This window comes from Channa argus, chromosome 7 (assembly GCF_033026475.1).
Source record: "Channa argus isolate prfri chromosome 7, Channa argus male v1.0, whole genome shotgun sequence".
Taxonomy (NCBI): domain Eukaryota; kingdom Metazoa; phylum Chordata; class Actinopteri; order Anabantiformes; family Channidae; genus Channa; species Channa argus.
In genome coordinates, this window is record NC_090203.1 from 22066923 (window position 1) to 22090699 (window position 23777).

Sequence of the window (23777 nt, forward strand, 5' to 3'; positions counted from 1 at the left end):
CATCTTTCCAAAGTTATAAAAAATGAAAAAAACAAAAAACAAAACAAAATCACATGTACATAAGTCTTCACCGCCTTTGCTTCTTAATGCTTTGCTTAAGCACCTTCAGCACCAATTACAGCCTCAAGTCTTTCTGAGTATGTTGCTACAACCTTGACACACCTATTTTTGGGCAGTTTCTCCCATTCTTTGCTGTACCTCTCCAACTCCATCAGGTTGGATGGGGAGCTTTGGTGCACAGCCATTTTCAGAAACGTTTAATCGGGTTCAAGTTTGGGCTCTAGCTGCACCACTTAAGGACATTCACAGAGTTGTCCCGTAGCCACTCCTTTGTTATCTTGGCTGTGTGCTTAGGGTCGTTGGCCTGTTGAAAGATGAATTGTCCCTCCAGTCTGAGGCCCAGAGTACTGGAACAGGTTTTCATTAATGATGTCTCTGTACATTGCTGCATTCATCTTTCCCCTCAATCCTGACTAATCTCCCAGTTCCTGCCTCTGAATACCATTCCCACAGCATGATGCTGCCACCACCATGCTTTACTGTAGGGATGTATTGACCAGGTGGTGAGCGGTGCCTGGTTTCCTCCAGACATGACACTTGCCATTCAGGCCAAAGAGTTCAATCTTTGTTTAATTCAGAGCAGAAAAAAATTGTTTGTCATGGTCTGAGAGTCCTTCAGGTGGGCTGTCATGTGCCTTTTACTAAGGAGTGGTGGTTGTTCTTCTGGAAGGTTCTCCTCTCGACAAAGAAAACACTACAGCTCTTTCAGAGTGACCATCAGGTTGTTGCCATCTCCCTGACTAAGGCCCCACTTCCTGATTAAGTTTGGCCGGGCGGCACCCTAAGAATCCTGGTGGTTTCAAACCTGTTCCATTTACAGAGGCCACCGTCCATTGGGACCTTCAATGCTGCAGAAAATTAGTACCCTTCCCTAGATCTGTTCCTCAATACAATCCTGTCTCAGAGGAAATATGCACGGCCTTCCCCTAAAGAGACATTGTCATCAATGAGAGCATTTTTTTTCTTAGTCCATGCAGTGATGTCTAGACAATCATACTTGTTTTAATGCAATGCCACCTGAGGACTCTCACAGTCTCTCTCTCTCTCTCTCACTATGTTTTACTATGTATATATATATATATATATATATATATATATATATATATATATATATATATATATATATATATATATATATATAGTTGCAGTAAAGACAGCGAATATGTTTGGAGTAACTAAAGTCTAATTATTTAATGGTTACCAATTCCCCTGTTACTCGAATGCGTATGCTGACACTAGAGAAGTGCGCCGTAAACGACATAAACTAACTTTTGCTTACTTTTTTGTAAATGCAACCACGAACCAAGAAACGTATCGCGCAACAGTGTCAGTTGTCAGTCGTCAGTTCCCTGCCCTCCCATCCCCTCCGATGTCACGCTAAAACCGAAACCACTGGAAACTCCACCTCGAATGGCGCAGGCGCCTCTCCGGCAGAGGGCTTTTAAAAACATCATAGCAGTCGGTGTTATTCACTTCTTTTATCAGTGCACCACTTAATAACATCCCCGCAACACGAATAATGAACAGCTCCGAACCTCTGCCTCTCAGGCCTGTCAAAACCAGCTGTTTTCCAAAACAAAAGGAAGGTTATGCGTTAAATCAGGTGAGTTTTTCCCGTATTTCTGATAACACCTTGGCTTTGAATATATAATTATAACCCTGTAGAAAGTAGAATCCATTTCAGAGCTGTTGTGTTTTATTGCATTAGATGTACATGTATATATAAATGTTATTTATTAACATTTATAAAACTTATTAAATTAAAAAGCCTCGAAATCAAAGCTTTTTGTGTGTGTGTGTGTGTGTGTGGTGTTTGTGTGTGTGTGTGTGTGTGTGTGTGTGTGTGTGTGTGTGTGTGTGTGTGACTGAACTGTTCACTGGGCTTTCTTATAATGTTGCTGCTGCTGTGTACTGTCAAGAAAATCCCCTGTCACAGCCACTCATGCTAGAAATTTAGTTTGAGACCCAGAAAAGCCGCAGGTGGTGTTTGTGGTTTGTGCAAAGAATCCCAATCAGACTACCTGGTTATTGTGCTAAGATTTGTTCATTAATCGTTTTTTTTTTTTTCTCCTCAAGGTGGGTACTTATAAAGTTCCCAACATGCAGAGAATCATGCAGGGGATGCAATGGGCGATACAAAAGAGCTGCAGCAGAGCCTGTCAGCTGTTCTGCTGCCCCATAGACTCTCTGCTGTGTGAGAAGACCACAGAGGCTAAGAGTACACAAGGTAACATGCATTTTCCCGTACTCAAAACATTTAAATTTAGTGCAGTGTTTGGTTGGTTACAAAGAATGAAACAGCTCTTTTTCACATGTTGAGGAACTTTATGACAGTAATGCATTTCTGCTGTTACCTTACTGTGGAATACCAACTTCCCATTTCTATGTTTTTTTCACTGTTCCCCTTTCTCTGCTTTCACCAATAACAGTGGCACTCCGCAATCCGCCCTCAACCATTTTGATCGTGAACATCAGCAATTCCACCCTTATCGACTGCGTCATTGGGAATACCACCTACCCATCTGCAGCGGCAGAAAGTCAGCCTCTAATGCAGGAATCTACACTACACTTGTGTGGTGGGTATAACAGTGAAACCTAAGAACAGCACATTTCTAGGACTGGATAAAAGTATTCAGTTATATTATTTCCTTTTAATTTACTTTTTGTAATAAATCTCTGTGCTCATGAGAAGTAAAATCATCCACTTGCTTCTGTGTCACAGATCACATGAGGTACAGCTGCCCCCATGGTCAGCAGGGATCACCGCAGACATCTCCTCCTCCGCCACCTCCTCCACTTCCACCACAGGAGTTTCCGAGAATCAGCATTCACAGCTCTCATCTCAACTGTGTCATCATCGGAGATAACAACCACATGCACGCCGAGCAGACCCACTTACCTGACACAGAAGAACAACAAATGTGAGCCAATGACAATGGCAGAGCTGACCCAGACACTACAGACTCTAAAGTCACTGTGCTCCAGACCATGCTGTTTTTGAGGCACACTAACATTTATTATTTATAACAATTGTTACACAATTATTTATAATGTACCTAACATATTTAGACTGCTTGTTTTACAAAATCAAGTGCCCACAACACAAAGATTTCCATTTTAATGTCATTAAATGTCGTATTTCCTTTAAAATAACTCAAGTAAATATTGGTACATGCTTTATTTTGTTCTATTTGGAGTTGTATTACTGTCATGGTTTAGCAGGGACTTTTTTTTATGCTGCGGTTATGAAGTCATTTGATCTCTGGACGTTTAAGGTGGTGGTTTTTACGTTACTCGGACTCTGCTTTGACATGTGAGTCATGGAAAAAATATAACCATAAGCATGACATTCTGCAAGTTTTGTAAGAGCTATTATATACAGCTCCACTAAGCTTCTCCTGAAGGGTTTCCTGTTTTGCAATGCCGGCTCTTCTCCTACTCTGTCAGATCTGAGGACGTGAAGCTGAGGCCAGTTGTCTTGTTTTTTTTTTTTTTAATTGCTCACCCTCAATGGCCATTGGCCGCTCCTGTAATCTATGTGCAGTGGGCTCACATTCTCAGTGATAGCTCACTGTAGTGATTAATGAGTTAACAGTACTGAAATACTGTGTGCATATGTCTTATTCCTATCATGTCATGATAGAGGTTTTGACATACTGTATGTTAAAGCGTATGGCCTATGGTCATTATCAGACTACTTAATGTCAATAACATTGTTTATTCTTGATTATTTTACCTTATTTCATTAAGGTCACACTGTACATAATAATATATGAACTAATGATGACACTGGTCACTGTTTTGTATTCTTTAAAATTATTGTTTGAGATTGGTTGATTGAATACATTTTGTCAATGTTTGAAATGAACATTTTAACTTATATTTTTATACCTTTTAACATTTTAAATAAAATAATGAAAACAGACATTTGTCAGAAATTGTATTATTGTATATTGTTTTTTGAATATATACTGTACATTATTTCAATGCCAAGAAATAGTGTTGAAGACAATTCATTTCTTCTTCTTCTTCTTCTTCTTGGGCTCTTTCTTCTTGCCTTTCTTGCCTTCATCTGCTTTTTTAACAGTGCTAAGGCCTAGGCGAACCATGCAGCTTCTCCACCAGGCCTGGATCTGCATGGAGAAAGATCACAGGCCAACGTTTAGACTGAGGGATCAATACACAAAAGCAGAACATGGCCCCTCACAGTGTTATGTTCAAGTGTATAGATCCGAGTTGTGACTGGATGTTATGACCTTGGTAGCAGCTCTGGCTTGTTCCTGCTGTTGGCGCAGTTTCTCCTGCTCCTCCCTCTCCTCTATCACCACCTGCTCCATCTCAATAAACTGAGTATAAATGAGTATCTTAATTAAAGTTTGTTTTGAGTGACTGAGCAGCCGTTTACTGTGAATGTTCAACAAGATCCTCACCTTCCTCCTCATCTCTGACTGTTTGTTCCCATTCACTATTATTTTGCTGCACACACTGTTGAGATGCTGCTCCCTCTCCTGCAGCATCTGTTTTGTGAACTGCTCCCACTTCTCAAGTTGCTGCTGCAACTCCTTATTAACAGCAAGAACCACAACAAGATTAGGGCTTGTTAGGCAAATGTTAATTATAAAAACAACCACTTATTTTATACATGTTGTTGACCCCATACACAGGTCTGCCAGTGGTTTCATATGATTCAACTGAACTACAGTTGGAGATAAAACACCAATAAACAAGAATGTGTCGGAAAAGACATGATAGAAGTAGTAAAAATGTATTTAAACATGCATCCATCCACCAGTAACAACTTAACCTGTTTGGGGTAACGGGGGGCTGGAGCCTATCCCCGGTTACACAGAGCGAGAAGTTCAACCTGGACAGGTCACCAGTTTCTAACAGACTACTATTTACATTCACAGGCACAGCTGTAGACAATTTAAAGTCACCAGGTCACCTAACATGCATGTGTTTGTATTAAGGGAGGAAATTAAAGTACTCAGAGGAAACCCACACAAGTCCGGCAAGAATAACCTCCACACAGCAAGGCCACAGTTGGCTGGGGATACAAACCAGAAGCCTTTTTGGCTGTGAGGTGGCAGCTCTGTATAAAAACGTAGGTTTACAAATGTTGACATTTGTTTTATAAGGACTTTTGTTCTTTCATTGGATCAAGTTTAATCAATTAGATTTTAAAATTTGGCATTTGAGTGAAACCATATGTTGAACCTTTTTTCACTGCATATTTGTTGCATGATCTGTGTTCTTATGATATTCCTTCCCAAAACAAAACACATAATACAGCTGTCTGATCATAGTTACCTCTTGTTGATTTTGCAGGAATTTCTCTGATTCCTCGTGCACTCTCCCTTCTTCCCTCAGCTGTTTCTGCACCAGCTGGCAGAGAAAGGCATGGCAAAAGACATTATTTGGTTAACATTTAACTCTGGAGGTTTAGATTTAGGAGGACACCATGTCCTCACTCTGATGGCAGATCAATGTGAAGACATCTGTTTCTGTACTGTAGGGTTGGCGGGTATATGCGGTTAATCTAGAGTGGACTGGAAAAGGTGCCCTGTTGGGCCTACCTCCAGCTGGTCCTCCAGCATCTTCTCAGCCCGTCTGGTCTCTTTTTCTGTCAGCTGGAGCAGCATTTCGATGTATTTCTTTGCAGTCTTCTTCTTTTCTGCAATTTTCTTTGAGTGCTCCTTCAGCTGTTCCCTCAGATCACAGTGATGCCCCTTTAAATCCTGAGGGTGAAAGTATTGAAAGTGAAGCCCTACAATGGCTTTTTAACTGACCTGCACATTAACATGTTTGACTTTGTACATTTTTATTTGAGAACAGATTGCTATTCACACGTAACAGCCATTCATGGCAACAGTTTTTGTTTTTCCATCTGCGAACAGTTTTCTCACCTTCAGTAGCTCAGTTTTTTGTTGAAGCTCCTCTTTACGTGTCTGCAGATTTTGTTTTCTCAGCTTTAGCTCTTTTTTTTCTTGTCTGGGTGAAGAGATGCTTAGGTTATTGATAAGACAAAGACTTACCCCTTTCTTTTTCCGTATTCCTCGTATTCTTCACAAGCTTCTTTCCCTTTACTCTTAAAAATCATTAGTCATGCACCTTTTCTAGACAGATATTCTTGTTACACTTAAAATGTGTATTATTAGTATTATTGTTTCCAAATGATGCTGTGCTAAACCTTCTCATGTTCTCATGCATCTTCTTCTGCTCTTCTTCCTGTATGACATCAAGCAGAGAGTTGAAACTCTGCTTCTCTTTTAGCTCCAAGTGAAGATTAAAAACCAGCTGCGAAATGTACTGACTGCAGAGACACAGAGAAATGTAGTCCGACAAAAGTTTACTCGACCTGATGTTTATTCTGTCTGCACGTCTGTAGTACTCACCAGTCCATTCTCAGCTTGGTGAGTCTGGCTTTTTCCTAAACACACACACAAGCCCACATACACATACACACCCACACACAGACACACACAGTTAATAATGTAATATTAATTAAGTCAATAAATGTTGCTGTAATCTCATAAACTGTGGGTTAACCTAGCACAAAAACACTCACATCATGATCAGTTCAAACAGCAGAGTCTTATGAAAAGAAGATAAACACACAGAAGCTCACCTGTGCAGGTGCAGTGCCTTGCTCAGTGCTGATTTGCACTCTTAGAGTATGTCCTAGTATGTCCAGCCGGTTTGAACAGTCTTCCAGTACAGCCGAAAGTCTCAGACTCTGGATCCGGGATAAAGACATCCTATGGACAATGACGGGGATAGCAAAGATTTAATTAAGATGCCAAGATTCACCAAAGACGTGAAATGATAATGATAACATTAGCTAATGTCCAGAATGTAACCAGAACTGAGCGGTAACGTCATGTATAATGGATACACAGCTCTTCTGAAGTTCACTGTAGCATGTTAGCTGTTAGCTAACTTTAATGTTAGTTTCAACAAAAGGAGAGGACGACATTAATCGTGACACATCAATAAAAAACCACTTACGTTGGTTCTCTCCATAACACTAGTCCTCACTCTGTGTAAATAACATCCAATTCTTTGAATCTCTGGAACATAACTAACGCTGGGTTCACTTTGGCTTGTTGTTACTATGGTAACCTATCATAACGCCGACGTTTTTTTTTTTCCCACACTACTTTATTGAAAAAGCAAAAACATGACAACTGGGCAGACCGTGTTTCCAGGGATTCATATTTTTATTTTTGACTTATTTGACAAACCACTTTTTAACCACTTTTTAAGGTACTTTGCACCTCAAACTGCATTTTGCACATCGGACACTCTATCCTTTCCTTTATTCTATTTCTTGTTCCCTTTCATGTAATCTATTATCCTATTATCTACTACCCCTGAAGTTGATGCACTAGCAGCAAAAACGTGCAAACGGAAGGATCAGAGCAACTTTGACAAAAGCACAATTGTGATGGCTAGATGTGTGGGTAAACGCAACTCCAAATCTACAGCTCTTGAGATTTTTTTCAGTCTGCAGTGGTTAGGATCTACTCAAATTTGCCTAAGGAAGGAAAACCTGTGAAGCTTTGACAGGGTCATGGAAGGTCAAGGCTCATTGATGCAAACGGCCCATATAGTCTGTCATTATTTCACCTGCTCTGTATTCCTGTGTTCCTATTTGTGTGTAACACATTGTTGTTATTGCCTTGTGCCAAACAGCATCGAATGTTTCTCTCCTGCCTGCTTTAGCCATTTTCTGTTTTTGTGGCTCATGATACTGTTTTAATTAATCCATTGGCTCCTTCTTACGTTGTAGGTTTCAGGTCCTTCATTTGTGACTTTTTCGTAGACAATAGTAGTTTCAAAGTGTCTCTGGGCAAGACACTTGTCGGGAGTTCTGATTCTCACATAAGTGCTTGTCTCTGACAGCCCACACCACAGTGCACCAGAAAGCAAAGAGACAATATGATTTGAAGATCTTAAATATTTAACAGACAGTACACAAATTGATCATATATCACATTACTCTTTATTGTCGCAGTCATCATTTGTTGAACTCTCTGCAGGGAGTTTCAAGGTTAATACAGACTGTAGGTACAAGCTACACTGGAGTACATGCATGATGCTGTCTCTCACACTGTGAGGTTTCTGCTTTGGATGTCCCACTTCTCGCGTTCATTGTGCACTTAACACACCAGTGTCCCAGAGACACAGATCAGACTCACTGTCAAGATATCATCGAGGAAACACACACCAGATCTACGGTACAAACAGACCATTTGAAACAAAGTATGTACAGAAACAGTAGATGACTGTTCAACAACATGTGATTGTGACCATAAAAGGCATTACTAAGGCAGAAATATCTGACGAAGATGAGGAATGTGATGAAGAATTAAACAGACATCCAAGCCGCAAGTATTTCTTCCCGCCAATGAGCCTCTGGGTGATCATATAGGCATTAAATTAAGACTTGTACACGTTGAGCCTTTTATTTCATTAACTGTACATCTGTACAAAAAGATGAAAGTGAGGTGTTTTATTATTACTCCTCTTTACACTACAAAAAAACAAGTTGGGATCCTAAAACAGGAATTATAGAGGTAACTTATACTGTACAATCTATTCATCAGTGTAAAGGTACATTTAAGAAGGCAGAAGTATGTAGATAACATATTTGTTAAAATAAATTGAAAGGCAAGTTAAAAAAATTCTTGGTACTGTGAGTGATGATCTTTCTTGTCCATATCTGAATGACATATGTAAGTAAAACGAATGGGCACAAATAAACATAAAGCACAAGAAAGTTTGATTTGGCAAAGTATGTTTAAAACCTTGTTTCCCAGTCAGTCAGCTATTATTGCTATTTTTGACTGGGCCGTACACGAATACAGTATTTTTTGTACGTAAGTGACAAACAGTTTTGTTTGTCATGTGAGATTCGTGCATTTTTTTTACATATATTTTTTTGCTTGTGACCTTATCTTGGATTAAAGTGAGAGAACAACTTTGCCATCCAGGCACCAACTAATATATGAATCAAAATGAGATGACAGTTGAGAGGGTGTTGAGGTAAAAGGACAGATCATCGATAAAGACATGAAGTAGTACTCAGGCTGTTGAAACACTTAGGCGGAATATAATGTCTTCAGCCCTTAGGGAAGGTTTTCAAAGTCTGAGAAAATAACGTTCATATCATATCAGACTGAAGTTGGGACTCAGGTAAAGCCCTAAAAGAAAACATCTGTTATGAACCAGTGGTGTGGAGTTTGTAAGACGTGCACTTAAAAGTTAAGGTGGTCAAAAACTATGGGGTGGAGTGGGGGCTGACTCCATAGAGACTAAAAGTCCCAATAACAACTGACAATTTTCTATAAATTAAAACCTCTGTTTTTGGTTTGCAACAGCACCCACACAAAACCGCTGAAGCACATTAACTGAGCTTATGAACTCCTGATTAGAATATACTCTTTATTAAACCTATAATACAACTTCATATTGTTTCAAGTGGGTCTTAAATGCAGGTACCAAAAGAACTTCGGACACATGTTTTACTCACTGACTATTTTGTTAATTCTGATCTTTAAGAGATCCCTCTAAAAGATGCGTCCTATGGAAGTAACGGGGGCAAAAATCCACAGTCCTTATTTTTGCAAGAGTTAATTAAAAATTTGAACCCAATAAATAACTTCAACCTTTCTAATTAGCCACACTAAGTTAATATGTTCCATATTTAGTTTTTATTTAGTTTAAAATTCTCTCTCTTTGTTAGTTTCCTTTCACTGCATTTCAACTGGGAAACACGAAAAGATATTTTAAAGTAAAATGACATTACCACTTGATTTAATAAACCCAGTCTGCCTCAGGCTCATTTTACCTTTTGATACACATTTGAATAAATCAATACAGAGAACAAGGAGTGTGGGTTTTGGCCCCCATCACATCGAGTAAAATGCCTTGAGGAAGAGATCAGTTTGTGGCCAGTACGAACAGGAGCAATGACTTTAGTTTTAAGACACATTTAAAAATAGATCACCCTTCATTAACTTTGAGTGTTTAGGAATGAGTGTAATGAACTACACTGGATTTGATAGCCTATTTTTAGGGGCTCTATTAAGGAGGAATCTACACCGTGTGTTAGATGTTCATTACAATCATCCAGATGAGAAAGAAGTTATTATTTGGCACAGAATCTGCATTGAAAACAATACTACCTAAATATGATGCAAAAAACAGATATGAGTATACAAAGACATCTGATCCCTCCATATGACCAGAAGCATGCCTTCAAGTATGCTGAGGGCAGAGCTCGCAGAACATCAGCAACATAGCAAGTTGGACAACTTTTCTACCGAACAATCATTTACTGTTTACATATGTAAAAATCTGAATTGAAATCCAAACAAAGTGGTTTAATATTCCATATTATCAGTGTCACTCTTGATTTACAAGATGACCTCTATGCACACCTTGTTTCTCCCACAGTGCCTGAGATGTCAAACAGACATTAGTTCCTCTTCTTTCTTGTGCTTATTGATTTGAACGTGAGTTGAGGTGGACCACGCTGTTGTGCCATCAGATGGGACGTCAGTCCACTTTGAAGCATTGTATTGTCTCTTTAGTGTAAAGTCTGTTTCCAGAAATATAAGGATCCTCTATGATATGGTAAAAAAAAAAGATCTATAGTATGCTGCTGTCTGGACAAGCTGTACACAATAATTAGGACCCACCACGCAGTCCACTATATAGGTTGGTCTCAGTCATTCCAGTAGGTTTATCTGACTGATGTATTCATGTACAGTAAGATCATAGCTAGTGTCAAGTCTTTATGATTGTGCCATTCAAACTGGAAGCAGCCAGACAGAGAAAGTTTTAGATCTCATTGATTGTTCGTTCTGTGGGTCGGTACGACTCCCGTCCTTTTGGGGAGGACAGGTACAAGGACTGTGTCTTACGTTTTAAGCGAGCTCGCTTGGTGGCCAGCGACAGACTGTGCTTACTGGAGGCAATAATATCAGAGATGAACTTCTTGCAGTCCACACACACCTCCATGGTGGCCCAGTCCTCTGTCAGCTCAGGGGGAAGCTCCAGTTCTTCGTGTGACTTTAAAGAGCCGTGCTTTGAAAGCCTAAAAAGAACAGAAACAAGGTGAGAGGGGAGGGTGGTATGAGTCTCAAAACATGATTTTATATATCTGTAATAAAAGTAGGGTTTACTTATGTTCCCAGTAAAGCACAGAATGAAAACAACTGTTTTTGAGGCCTCACATTATCCACGTCAATGAATCCACTCCTAATGTTATGGCATATACATCTGAGAGAAATATAACACTATGCAAGCAAATCAAAACTAAAGCACTGAGGCAACACTTTAAATAAGTTGGTAGATAAACGTTATCAAACTCCAATAATTCCATCAGTTGAAAAAATTCTGTAAAAGTGTAAATATATAATGATCTCAAATAACAATATACAGCTGAGTGTAAAACTTTGCATTCTCTTGCAGGGAAATGGCAAAGGGAGTAAAACAAAGTGTTTTTTTTTATGAACCTAACATTCAGCTCGTACAAATGGCCCTTTATCTTTGAAAGTAAAAGTAAAATCAAGTAAGTAAAATTATATTTGTCAAAATTAACCTTATGGCATAGTTGTTTCAAGTCTCCCACATTGCTTAGTTGGCTGCCATGTACAGTCTTCTTCTATCCACAAGTTTAAAATTAAATATAAGTCTGCAGACTTAAGTAGACCATGTTAAACAATTACCTTACTCTTTTAAAAAATATCATTAGTTGGCTTTGCGTTGTGCTTTAATTCATTGCCCTGTTGCCTCTTTATTTTTAGCTTTTTAACTGATTGGCAGGAGGATTTGCTTTACAATATTCTGATATTGGGCTGCATTTATTCTTGTCCCCATTTCATGCAGAGTTTTATGGATTTTCTTTTTTTGATATACATATCAGTGCAAATTTGTTCACTAGCAGGCTGTCTTATGTCTCAAAATAAGCCTTCAATCACTTTTCTCCTAAACAATTTAGACTTGTGCAGATTACACTTGACAGTGGAGTTGTGGACTTTTATTCCATTTGCCTCTAAGGATTTTGTCAGTTCCCCTGCAGTTTGTTTGGGATTATTACACCCTTTATGCACTCTTTGTCCACTTTTTTTATTTGGATGATGAAGTAAGATTTGTACTAACTTGCTGTGCATTAGATGTTGTTGTGATGAAAAAATATTCTTTGTTTTATTCATTTTGCTATTTCAACATAAGTGAATGCCAGCCTTTCAGTCACCTATACATGCATAACCTAATTGAAACGAGGATGAGAGCTGGTTAAACCCAGTCAGTATTCAGGAAAGACATGGTTATGAGTCCAGAAAAGTTGTGTTTCTCGGTCTTACTTGGTCATGGTCTTGTGGATGCCGTGACGCTGTGGGCTACTAGAGGATTTGTCAGATTTAGCTGCAGTTGATGCTCCTGCTCCAACCGCTTTTCCATCTCCTTTAGATGCTCCTGTTGTTCTTCCTCTCAAAGAGTGGGGCACTGTGGGCTCTGTCACTACCGACGGCCCCAGGCCTTCAGCCACAGAGAGCCCTTGTCCAACAGCAGCCATGGCAGTTATCCTTTCTCTGGGCAGAGTGTTCGTCGAGCCAATAGAGTAGATGGGCAAACTGGAATAAGGTTTGGATGGCAGCCGCATCTGGTAGAGGGAGACGGTATGAATGTGAATAAAAGAAACACAAGGATAACTGTGAACTAATTATTATAGAGGCAAAGTCTTTTTTTATTATAATACTGAAATTAGTAAAGGAAAAAACATGTCTTCAAGAATGTCAGAAACAGAATAATGATTTCCCAGTAATATTCATATCAAACCAAGGCATACGGTAAACTAGGAAAACTATACTGTATTTTGAAAGGTTTTATTTTTTCTTTTGGAACAAATCTGAGCGTGAGGTATAAGATATTAATACTTTGTGTTTGAGCTGAGTTAAAAAATGTAAAGTAAAGAAATCTCTGGCCATTTTAAAAATGGTGTGTGCTATTACCAAAAGCAGATACAAAATGTCCAAAAGTAAAAACAACAGGATCGCAAACTGACACAAAATGGCCCATTTTCTTATTATCTGTCCAAACTATATGTGACTTACCTTTTTGCAGCATTGTGAACACACTTGCCTGTAAGAGGCAAAGAGGAAGTAGTAAATGAAATCAGTCATGCTTTCTTTGATAGTTTTTAATTATTTTTATGCCAGGCATTATGTAAAAGATTTAAAACATCTTACTTTTTGCAAAACTGGCAGATGTAGGACCAGGTGAAAATGGAAAACCTTTTGGTTCGACAACAGAAGCAAAGCTGCAAGAAAGCAGATGGCAACAATAATAATAAGACTTCAGAATAAAAGTAAATTACTGATTTATTGTATGAACTCAGATCTAATACAAAAGGGGTTATCACTGTAATAATGCAGCTTGTTAAAGGTTATTAGGACAAAGTGTGGTACCTTCCCCTTCTTCATAGCATTGTAAATGTCTTTATACTGCTGGAACTTCTCCAACTCTGCCTTAACCAGCACCTGTCTGATGTGCATCACCTCCTCCACTGTAAGAGACAGACACTCTACAGGGAAACAGAACTCCTCCTGCAACAAGAACACACACAAACACACACACACAGAGAGAGAGAGAGAGAGAGAGAGAAACAACAGTGAGGGATCTGATCAGATCAGCGTGGGTTGGCTTCATTTCATACAACAGGTCACTGGTTATGGAAGATAAAACTTTTCTTTGATTTTAAACTACAGACATCCCAAGATCATCAGCCAGGCTCAGAAGTACGGCAGGAGCCTGAGAAAACTGCAGCAGGAGGGTACTAGCTCCAAACTACTGGGCCCAGTGGATGTGGTGATGGAGGTGGTTCCAAAGGTCCTGCAGGGTTTCTGGTTGACTCCTCCAAACACCTGTTTTTAACCTGCCCTCCAAGCAGCTCTATCCAGGAAAAGGTTATGTTCAATGTCCTAATGAAGACCTGCTTTGCTCATTGGCCATTGGTCAACGGATCCTGGTTGAGGTGATCAACAAGGATAAGTGAACTGAAGACTGAGGTTCTGCTGCTGTTTTCTCTCTGAAGACACGGGCTAAGAATCTTCTTTATTTAAGTTAAATATTTTAAAGCTAATTCAGTTAAAAATGTATTTTTCAAGATCATAGATATTCTAACCTGAATTGACTTTAAATCATGAGTTGTATTTATGCAACCTTAGACCTCCCAGAATGCACTGTGGGACAGTTGTCCCACACAGGCTGTTGTTTTTGCATGTATAATGCGGAAATAATTACTGTGTATCTCTAATATGTGTTTTGTCTTAAATTCTTTTTCATAATGATTAAACTGAAGCTTACCATTATTACGTTTAGTGTTTTAGTGTTTAATCTTTCTACTGACTGTAGTACAATGTGGGTCCAATAGCAGTGAGTTCACCGTGTAAAATAAAAAACTATACTTTATTTTCTCAGTTTGAAGAAAACCGAAGGAAATAGTCAAATGCATATCATACCTCTAAAAATTGTAAAGAAAAAGTCAAAACAATAATTTAAATATGCAAACTGCCTCAGGTTTACACATCAGATCATTGTAATTAAGCTGAAATAGATTTGTAATTTTACACAAACAAGCAGATCAAATTAGCATTGTTGTTATTTTTATTAACAGACAACAAATCTAAACCGACCAAACAAAAACAATAGTTTACACGACATGCAATGCTTATGAAGCATGACGTTTAAAATAATTTAATTCATTTTTTTTACTTGATTAAGTAACTGCCCTTTCATGCATATGTTTAAGTTTAATCAACATGTAAAAATTTTACAGTGCACTGATCATAACTTGGAAAATTATAAAAAGGCCTGAGTTTGTTATGTATTTATAGCTACTGATTGACTGCAGAAGTTCAAGTTCATGTGCAGAAATCATTGTTCCATCCCATGACTCCTGACAGCTGCAAGTCTGTAATTTTGTGACCAAACCAGATGCGTAGGGGTAGAAGATCACTAAACCTACATTCAAAGACATCAAATACATCTTCAGGCCTGGAGAAGGCTCCTGAAGCAACCAGGAACTGAAGTGTCCTCTGGTTTAGGTGTGGTTTTATCTTTTTTATCATTTTCATCCTTATCATCTCGCTTCTATCACTGAGATGTTATAAACATATGTTGCCCAATGCTGCAGCCCTCCGTCAACCCTGAACAGGATAAGTGGTTAAAAAAATGGATGAATAGGTTTCTATTCTAAATGCAACCCAGGATTGATGAAGTAACAAAACATTTGATTGTTCTACAGATTAAATTATTTTAAGCTGTAGTTACTTGTTTCTACTGTTAATATTAAATGCACATAAATGAATTAAATTGGTCACTGGATGATAAAGGTTTATGACAGCAGTCCGCTCTATTATGGTCAATGACCTCTAGCGAAGCAGGAAGCATTAAGAGAGGATGGGCAGCTATGGTTACTGTGCCAGGATGGTCTGAGGGAGACTGTCAAACCTTGGCTGACTGTCTTCCACTGATGTCAATGTTCCTGCACAGAACAAAGACTGCCTTCATCAACTCCAACACAAATGCCTCGACAGGGTGAGAGCTCCGCAAAAGGTGGAGAGCGGCAGGAGAAGGGTAGAAGAGGAGGAGGAAGGGGATCCAGGAACGAAATGAGGCTATAATCCCAGCCTGAATGAGAGAAGGTTAATGTGTGTGTGTGTGTGTGGGGGGGGGGGGACAGTCTGACAACAGAGCACTATTAAAGGTTTGGTTGGTGTTAGACAAAGGAGAGGGACAAACTGTAATCCAGGAAGAGGCAAGTCACACAAAAAAACAGAGATCACTGTATTTGCCTCCTCATTTACTTTTACACTTACATACTGGTCAAGTACTGATGCATTACGAGATTATGATGTTACATTATAATCTTATTTCCTATAACCTCACATCTTACTTTATTATTGCTTTTATGTAGAATATAAACGAAGGTGTGAGGGACTAACCAAGGACTTGGAACTCTGTTTTGAGGGTGGCTGAAACTGTCGGACATTAGTCGGGGTTTCCTTCTCAATAGAGTGTCTCCTCTGGGGGGTCTGACGCCTCTCTGGCTGAGGTGTAGAGGAGATAGGCAGGAACATGGGGGGTGCTGATGTTTATAGACAGAGGATAAGAAAGTTGATTAGAGACATAAAGCAGAATAGGTGGAAAGAATCTAATGATTCAGGGCTCTGGCACTGTTATTTAAAATGATGAAAGTAGATTAGATCATAAATAAACATAAAAAAGAAAAATATCTGGGGATAACTGTTGATGCTGTAAGTTTGATTCGCATCAATCATTGTCAATGGTTTAGCTGAGGTGATGACTGAACTGTGAGCGGATGCCACTATAATTCTCACTCACTTTTCTTCCCCACTGCAGATTCAGGGGATGTATCATCCATCAAAGATGTTGTTACGCTGGAACTGCTGGCTGATTTACGCCCGAAAATCTCATCCTGAATATATGGAATATGCAGCATCAGTGACTCAGTCATCATCTGCTGCACATGCACACAATCCAAACACACACAGAAACAAGCACTCAAACTCATACTGACGTCAGAGTCGGAGCTGTCCAACTCGGCCAGGCTGGGAGCCTTCAGAAGCCTTTTCCTCTGGGGTACAGACTGAGATCCCGATGGTTCCACTCTAGGAGATGCTGCACTATTGCTCAGAGACAGAGAGCTGGACGTCCTCCTGCCCATGTATGGACTAAATTCATCTGCACAGAGCCACACAAGAGAGTGTTAGCAGAGCACACAAAGCACAGCTTTTGGGATTCATCTCAAAACTCTTCCTCCAATGATTCATTGCATCTTTTATCTATTTAACTGTCAGATGATATTAGCTTGACTGGCTAGTAAAATGAAAAGATGCAATAAATTGTGTTGCAGAAAGCAGATGTTTGAGATCCATCCCCGTAAAAAGAGGTTAGGAAGGGTGGGTTACTGTGGGCAAAGGAGCAAGCCAATGTTACACACAGAGCATGGATGTCTCTTCAACAATGGACTTAAATACTCAATTGGGATTCGCTCACCTGATCCGTGAAACCAAATGCCCCAACTGACTAACGAGGTACTTTTATACTGACGATGTATGATATGCGGTTTTTCTTGTTTGTGGACATGAGCTCATCGTCTCAACAGAGCTCTGTTACTTCTTCTACACTAGAACTAGAACCAAGAGTCTCTCTCCTTCAGACTTAACTGCAAAGAAGTGAGTCAGAATTACATGTTTGAACCTGCATTGGGACTAGGCCGTAGCATTTGAAACTTCAAATCGAGGAGAGATTAGTTCACAGCCAGGGGGGCAGACAGACAAAGGCATTGGGTTAAAGGTGAACCATGGCCTCCAACACCACAACAATGCTGATACTTTACCTTTACCTGCTCGGCACAAATCCTGGGGCATACTGCGAGTTTTTCCAAAACCTACAACGGGACACTTACTTGATTAGGACACATTACAAAATGTTTCCATTTGCCTGTACCAAAAATCTGTGGGATTAAAAGCATTCGGTGTATTACTTTGTCATTTCTTTTTACTGAATCACCCTATTATCCTCCTCTTGTTATTTTTATTGGCCACTTTCTGCATTTTCATGATGCCCTTCAACTTAAGTCTTTTAATCAAAATTCTTGGTAGGACCATACCAAGAACTTGAACACGTAATCTTTCAGGTGTTGGTTATTTGCAGTCTGGTCAAAGGTTTGAAGATAAAACTAGTCTCTCTCTTGGATTTTTTTCCTGTGTGACCAACTAAATAGCAAAATGTTGGCTATGCTACGAGGTACCATCAGTACCACTCTCATGTGCATGAAGTATAAAGATTGTGTCAGGAAGTGATTGGCCAAGCTCAGCAAAAAGACATCTAGTTTCTCTGGTCAGGGTTAAAAAGTACATCTACCACATCAGTTAAGTTTTATTAGCATTTAATCTGTACACAAAGAAACAATGTAATTGCATTTTTGTTTTCAAGGGGAGTTAGAACTGTATTTACTTCTTGGCAAACAGCAGCCAGGTCACAGTTATTGTGCTATTTTCAAAGATGGCAACTCATTTGTTCATATGAAGCTTTTTAACTGTGTACAGTTGGTTTTAATTGCTCTGTGAGCTTTTCAATGTTTCTGCATTTGTATCTGAGCCGATACACAGCTTCCACACTGACATTTTTCTCAGCACACATGTCAAAACGTTTTCAACCGTGCATCCATAGTCCAGTGCTGTTCATTGGGGACTGGAGCCCTGTTACAATGTTATGTTTTCCAGACAACCAGTGGAGATTTTAGAATTTCAGAAGGACCCAGGTTAGCTTTGTTTATGATGGTAACGCTTTAGGTTAAAGCCCGTGACTTACTGGGTAAGTACAGTTAATAAACTGTGCACTTATTAGTAACAACAGTGTACCTCAACAGTATCTAGGATAACATATTTGTATGTATACCTAAAGTTTAAGTATTTTGTAATTAAGGGGTACTTAAATATTAAATATTGCGTAGGTAGGTGTAAAAATTAAAGATGAGAAGAGAGTAAGAGCTTCAATTTCAGGCCTCATTTGTTGTACCTACTGTATAACAACAGGTAACAAAGGGGTTTAGATAAATTACTGTTTGACGTAATAAAAAGCAGTTATGTTATATTAATATAATAATAATGAAATATTACATGATAGGTGTGATAGGAGTGACAATTCTAAAGTGGCGCCTGTTACCCACTTCTTATCTGTAGTTACACACTAGTTACACTGTTACACTAAAAAATGTCTAGTCACTGCCAAGGGTATTAATAATGTTCATGAAAGTGTCAGTGGGTATGTACCATCTTCCTATATAATAAAGAGTCAGAGAACAGCATCACACTGATCACTCTGTACCCTGCACAGATCCATGACAGGTAAGTCTGTACACACACACACACACACGTATACACACACCGTCTGAAAGCATGAATGAGTGAGAGTGACGTGTGATGAGACACTGGCTGCAGTAGGAGGGAAAGTGGAGCACAGCATTTTTCAGACATCTGTGCCTCGCAGAGTTTCCTGGTTACCTGGATTAAACCTGTCTTATTAAGTTGTTCCAATGCAGTTAATGCCAAACACAACCTAATGCTAAGATAAGATACCTCATCCTGTTAGACCGTGCAGTGCATGAGGCTGCACACTAATCCATCTATGCTCTCATCAAATTCTGCAAAGTTATAATGGAACATGAAAGACCCCTTTGTATAAAGCCGACGTTTTTTGAAGACACAGCGGTGGCTGTTCCTTTTCACTCCTTGATTAGATGGCTGGCTGCACACTTCTACTTACGATCCACATTACGGCTGTGTGTTCCAAGCATGGTCTACTTAACAGAGGTGACACTTTTCCTGCTGACCTCATTACTTTTTCCAATTTCCAAACGATTTTACAAGTTACAAAAGAACAATTTTATATAAGTCTGTCCATTCATTCGACAGGAGCTGTAGATAAGGGTGACTTAATACAGTTCTATCAATGTTGTGAAAACTTTGACATCGTACATAAACCTCTTTTGGATCATGTTATTCTAGTTAGACCATCAGAGGTCATGTAAATACTCTCTTTTCACAATCTATGGGGAAACATCTTCCAATCAGCCAGAGCTGCATTTAGTCTTTTCCCTTAGGACAGCAAGATATTAACTGGATGTTACAGTAGGATTCCTTCTGTTGTCAGACACAATTGGCAGTGAATACTGTATTTTCATTCAACTATTCTCATATAATAATTATTTATTCCATTTGTGCTATTTTGTAGAATTAACACTGGAGGATAATATTTATTCTTCCAAGAGACGCATTAGTTATATACAATTCTATACAAAATACAAATTTTTGTGTTAATTTTGCTTATAGAATATGATTAAATTGTTCCTTCACCAAATATTAGGCATTTTAGATTAGATTTTGTACTATAAAATAATACATCATGCAAATTCAAAAGCTTGCCAGTTGCTTATGTCCATAGTGGCTCAGTGAAATCCCTTGCAAAGTCAATTTAAATGCAAGTAATGACAAAAATCTCACTACAGCAGCTTTTTGGAGCTTACATACTTTTAACATTGGGTAGTAAAAGTGCAAGTGTGTTCCTGCCTAAGGTTTACAACAAGGACACTCAAGAACTGTTATGAGAACAAATCTAATTTTTCTAACCTGCAATGACAAATGACAAAATGAAATTTGTGTCCTGTAAGTTGCTCAGAACTAAACTGCAAACAACTTTGAACCAAATTATTGTTGGATTATGTTCTAATGTGACATGTTTTGTGAATGAATGAAGTGTTACATTTGGTCTTATAGAGCTAATTGGATGGAGGGTGGCAGGTGCACAAAGCACACAAGCGACATCTCAGACTCTAGTTTGATTCCCATATGTGAAGTGAAAGGTATTTAGACTCTCTAATGAGTTAGACCACAATCTTTGTCTAACCTTAACCAAGTGAGTCTAAACAACCATAGAAAAGTTAATAGCCAGGTAATCGGGATGTGTTTTCTCTAGCATTTTCCATGCATTTACGCTTTAACTGTATAGCAGCTCAATTTTTAGGAGGCAGGGTTGGCCGGTCAACATGTTGCTGCTAAGTTAGCTCTCACCAATGTCCTCCCACTGACCTGTGTCTCTCATCAGCTTGTTTCACCTCCACAGAAAACAGCCAACCATCACCAAGCACTGAAGCATGAAATGAAATGTGTGTAACATTTGCTGATGTGTGTTTGTGTGTGTCGGAGCTGGAAGAGCAGATGAGAGCAGCCACAACAAGGAGGATAACATACAATAGAGCAATAAAAAGCCAGGTAAGCAGCACGGAAGACTTTACCTGATGCATCAAAACTGAAAGACATGCTAAGTGGCCGAATTACTGCAACGAGAAACAGTCATTGCATCGACAGTTATCACTTGTGATTAGGATTTGAACTAAGGCAAAGCTTAATACATGAAAACAAGGTCATTGACTTATTTTTGGTAGGAAATGAAGAGGAATAACATGCTTATTGTATATATCATAACTCATGAGGGTAGATAATTCAGATAAGCCACAGCCAATGATGGGGGACCAGAAGCAGAAACAACATTATTAATGTTAATAGAATTGCAGACACTTAGCATTATTATCCGTATACAGCTGACTTTATTGCAAATAATATAGTCAAAAAACAAGAACTACAGTTATTTGCAACACAAATGTGAAAAGATAGGTGGCATTAGGTATGACAGCAGAGAGCAGTGGCACAAATAGTGTAATACAACCTATTTATGACATCTGAATAATTTGCACGTGATGCCCAACAGGCATCAGCTTCATACTTCAGCATAAAAAACATACATTTCAGACTGAAGTATGGCCTCATGTGCAAAAAGATGTGAAAGTGCAACGTAGGTATGAAAGTTACAAAGAAGTTTCCTTACCCAGACGTCCCCTGCGGACCTCGCCAGGTGAGACAGGGCGAAGTTTCCTCTCTGCCTTGATTTCCTCCAGGATCCGCTCATGGAGGGTGGGAGGAGGTTGAGTCTGTGGCTTCAGCTTGCGAGCTGACACCTTTCATAGATGAGGACGAGTGAAAAATACATAATGACAGAGAATAGATAGAGGGAAGGACGACAAGGACAGAAATAAACAGATAGCCATCAGGCCTGATCCTCAACATCTCCCAGCACTGAGTGTTCACCTCAGGGGTTTATTGCCCTGCTGAGGCAGCGTGTGCTCTATGATTTATACCAACAGAAAACTGATCAATGCAGCATTTCAATGAATTTACACTGCAGTAAAACTGGATTTTAATGATTGTGAAAGCTGCGACACTCACGTTTAACCAAAAGGCTGCGCTACAGATTTCATTGCACTTTTTAATATTATAGTGTTACACGTGTACACTATTTGCTAATTCAGTGATCATTTAAATTTTGAGGCTTACAGCCTTTCTGGGCTTCTCATAGTTTTTATAGGTTGTATTGACATATGTCAGCTGATGAGGGAGAAGAAACTGCGCTGCAAGTAAAGTGAAGTTTGAGGTGAGATAGAAACGGCAGAGTTCATCCCCCAGAGAGCACAGAGTGTCCCACTCACTTCAATTCATGAAAATGAACAACTCTTAACTATCACTTTTTCTACCTTACAAAATGGAAATTACGGCTCTGTTCTATCCAACAAAGCCTTTCACAGGCTGCACAATGGGAATAGCAGTTGTGATATTTAACCCACTGCCTTAAGTTGTACTCACAGGGTTGAGAGGGGGTCTGGATCGGATGAACTCCAGGATGACTTCATGAGCACTTTTCTTTAACTTGGGTGGGACGTCGCCATTCACCTAAAACAACAGAACAGCATACAAAATAGTAAAGCATGAAGAGAGACTTTGCTTGATTTCTTAATTATCTTTTAGTCACTTATGTACGTACATAGCCAGGACCATAGCAGGAATCATAGCAGGGTGTGCATCAAATATTTGTTTTAATTTAATTTCTTTGTTTTTGTTGGATCGGGTTAGTGTAGCTATTCCATTCATTTACTAATGGCTTGAGTTCTGTTATCAACGGTGCCAAATGTCATGTAGTCGCATCATCTCAGACTGCAATTATTATGCAACAGTGTTAGAAGATTTTCCAAGCAGTTTCCCATGAGACTGAACCAATAAAACAGCACAAATGGAACAAAAAAGGGGGCGTTTTTCTTAATTTGCTTTTGGTTTTTTTGTTTCGTTGTGTGCCTCAAATTGGACACTCACCATGACTTTGCGCAGTTTGTAGCGTTTGGACCTGATGTCGTCCATGAGCATCTCATAAGGGGTGAGCTGGTACTCGATAGGCAGAGGGTTGTACTGACGCTCCTGCACCTTCTTCAGCTTGACTCCTTCACGCAGGCCCCTCATCACCTGAACCCAGAATCGAGCCTGACGGATGAAGCAAAGGGCAGCATGGGAAAGGAGCTGCGGAGAATATCATAACCCTCTAAACAGGAATTTATTAATCATCTGTGCTCTAGGTTCTCTGCGTGCGAAATAAGGAGGGTTCATCAAGGAGAGGGATTCTGTAGTGCATTCACGTACACTACATTTCTTTATGTGAACATACAGTTATGAAGACTCATCAATATCAGACCAAAAGAGGTTTTAATGTTTCTCGTTTTGATCAGTTACATTTTGATAAGGAGAAATAATCAGGGGAAGGAGTTCACAAGTTAAGAGTCTAGCTGCCTACCCAGTCAGCGTTCTGCAGCTCGTTCAGGTCTCTGCCAGGCTCCTCCGACGACTCTGCCTCCATTTTGCGGAGGTTCTGGTGGAGAATGAGAAGAAAAACAGAGAAAGTGTTTGAATAGTGTTCGTGTGGTGTCAGGAAAGAAAGGGGCCTGAAAGGAGTAAAGAGCCAGTGCATGTAAGCCAACAAAGCCATAGTTCTATCTCCTGTTGACCTGCCATCTTTTTTCCATCCCCCAAGGATGGAAGAAAATGTTTTTCATATACATAGATGCTAAGCTAAATATTATATATATAAAGTGTGTGAACAATTTAAAGCAATATGCAGACAGAAATGTTTTTGCCTCAAGTTACAATTTGTTATTGTCACATCACAATAGATAAGAGTTTGATAGGACAATCACGGGAATCTGCCCAGCTGTCTGCAGAGATAAGACCTCAACACACCAG

At 39.3% G+C, this 23777-nt stretch overlaps 3 protein-coding genes across 7 annotated transcripts in view; 1 reads left to right on the forward strand and 2 right to left on the reverse strand.

Annotated features, from left to right (window-relative positions):
* The first annotated feature begins 1365 nt into the window (after nt 1–1365).
* Nucleotides 1366–3974, forward strand: si:dkey-29h14.10 (uncharacterized). Its single transcript, XM_067511803.1, has 4 exons — nt 1366–1663; nt 2137–2287; nt 2490–2636; nt 2783–3974. The coding sequence occupies exons 1-4, from the start codon at nt 1580–1582 to the stop codon at nt 2983–2985; spliced, it is 585 nt and encodes a 194-aa protein (XP_067367904.1). The 5' UTR covers nt 1366–1579; the 3' UTR covers nt 2986–3974.
* Nucleotides 3975–4021: 47 nt separating this feature from the next.
* On the reverse strand, nt 4022–7198 carry iqcg (IQ motif containing G). Its single transcript, XM_067511802.1, has 10 exons — nt 7069–7198; nt 6689–6818; nt 6456–6490; nt 6251–6373; nt 5967–6051; nt 5637–5798; nt 5371–5445; nt 4491–4622; nt 4317–4406; nt 4022–4193 (listed from the first exon to the last, which is right to left on the reverse strand). The coding sequence occupies exons 2-10, from the start codon at nt 6815–6817 to the stop codon at nt 4074–4076; spliced, it is 951 nt and encodes a 316-aa protein (XP_067367903.1). The 5' UTR covers nt 6818; nt 7069–7198; the 3' UTR covers nt 4022–4073.
* An 848-nt stretch (nt 7199–8046) lies between these two features.
* spire1b (spire-type actin nucleation factor 1b) overlaps nt 8047–23777 on the reverse strand; it is a 32451-nt gene continuing 16720 nt past the window's right edge. The window contains exons 5-18 of one of the 5 annotated variants that reach the window (XM_067511143.1): nt 23332–23406; nt 22860–23024; nt 22356–22442; nt 21544–21673; nt 17495–17545; nt 16673–16836; nt 16477–16570; nt 16077–16219; nt 15583–15762; nt 13539–13676; nt 13320–13390; nt 13185–13212; nt 12435–12733; nt 8047–11164 (exon numbers count right to left, since the gene is read on the reverse strand). In XM_067511143.1, the coding sequence (XP_067367244.1) occupies nt 10909–11164; nt 12435–12733; nt 13185–13212; nt 13320–13390; nt 13539–13676; nt 15583–15762; nt 16077–16219; nt 16477–16570; nt 16673–16836; nt 17495–17545; nt 21544–21673; nt 22356–22442; nt 22860–23024; nt 23332–23406 (1881 nt within the window). In that variant the 3' untranslated portion in view covers nt 8047–10908. Of the gene's footprint in view, nt 11165–12434; nt 12734–13184; nt 13213–13319; nt 13391–13538; nt 13677–15582; nt 15763–16076; nt 16220–16476; nt 16571–16672; nt 16837–17494; nt 17546–20953; nt 20996–21543; nt 21674–22355; nt 22443–22859; nt 23025–23331; nt 23407–23777 lie in introns of all 5 variants that reach the window. The other 4 variants (XM_067511144.1, XM_067511145.1, XM_067511146.1 and 1 more) reach the window with 4 other exon arrangements.

Coding starts and splice junctions, on each gene's coding strand:
- si:dkey-29h14.10 (XM_067511803.1), top strand. CDS start 1,580: ATGAACAGCTCCGAACCTCTGCCTCTCAGGCCTGTCAAAACCAGCTGT. Junction 1,664..2,136: donor AAGGTTATGCGTTAAATCAG/GTGAGTTTTTCC, acceptor TTTCTCCTCAAG/GTGGGTACTTATAAAGTTCC. Junction 2,637..2,782: donor ATCTACACTACACTTGTGTG/GTGGGTATAACA, acceptor TCTGTGTCACAG/ATCACATGAGGTACAGCTGC.
- iqcg (XM_067511802.1), bottom strand. CDS start 6,817: ATGTCTTTATCCCGGATCCAGAGTCTGAGACTTTCGGCTGTACTGGAA. Junction 6,491..6,688: donor AAGGCACTGCACCTGCACAG/GTGAGCTTCTGT, acceptor GTGTGTGTTTAG/GAAAAAGCCAGACTCACCAA. Junction 4,623..5,370: donor TCCTGCAAAATCAACAAGAG/GTAACTATGATC, acceptor GCTGTTAATAAG/GAGTTGCAGCAGCAACTTGA.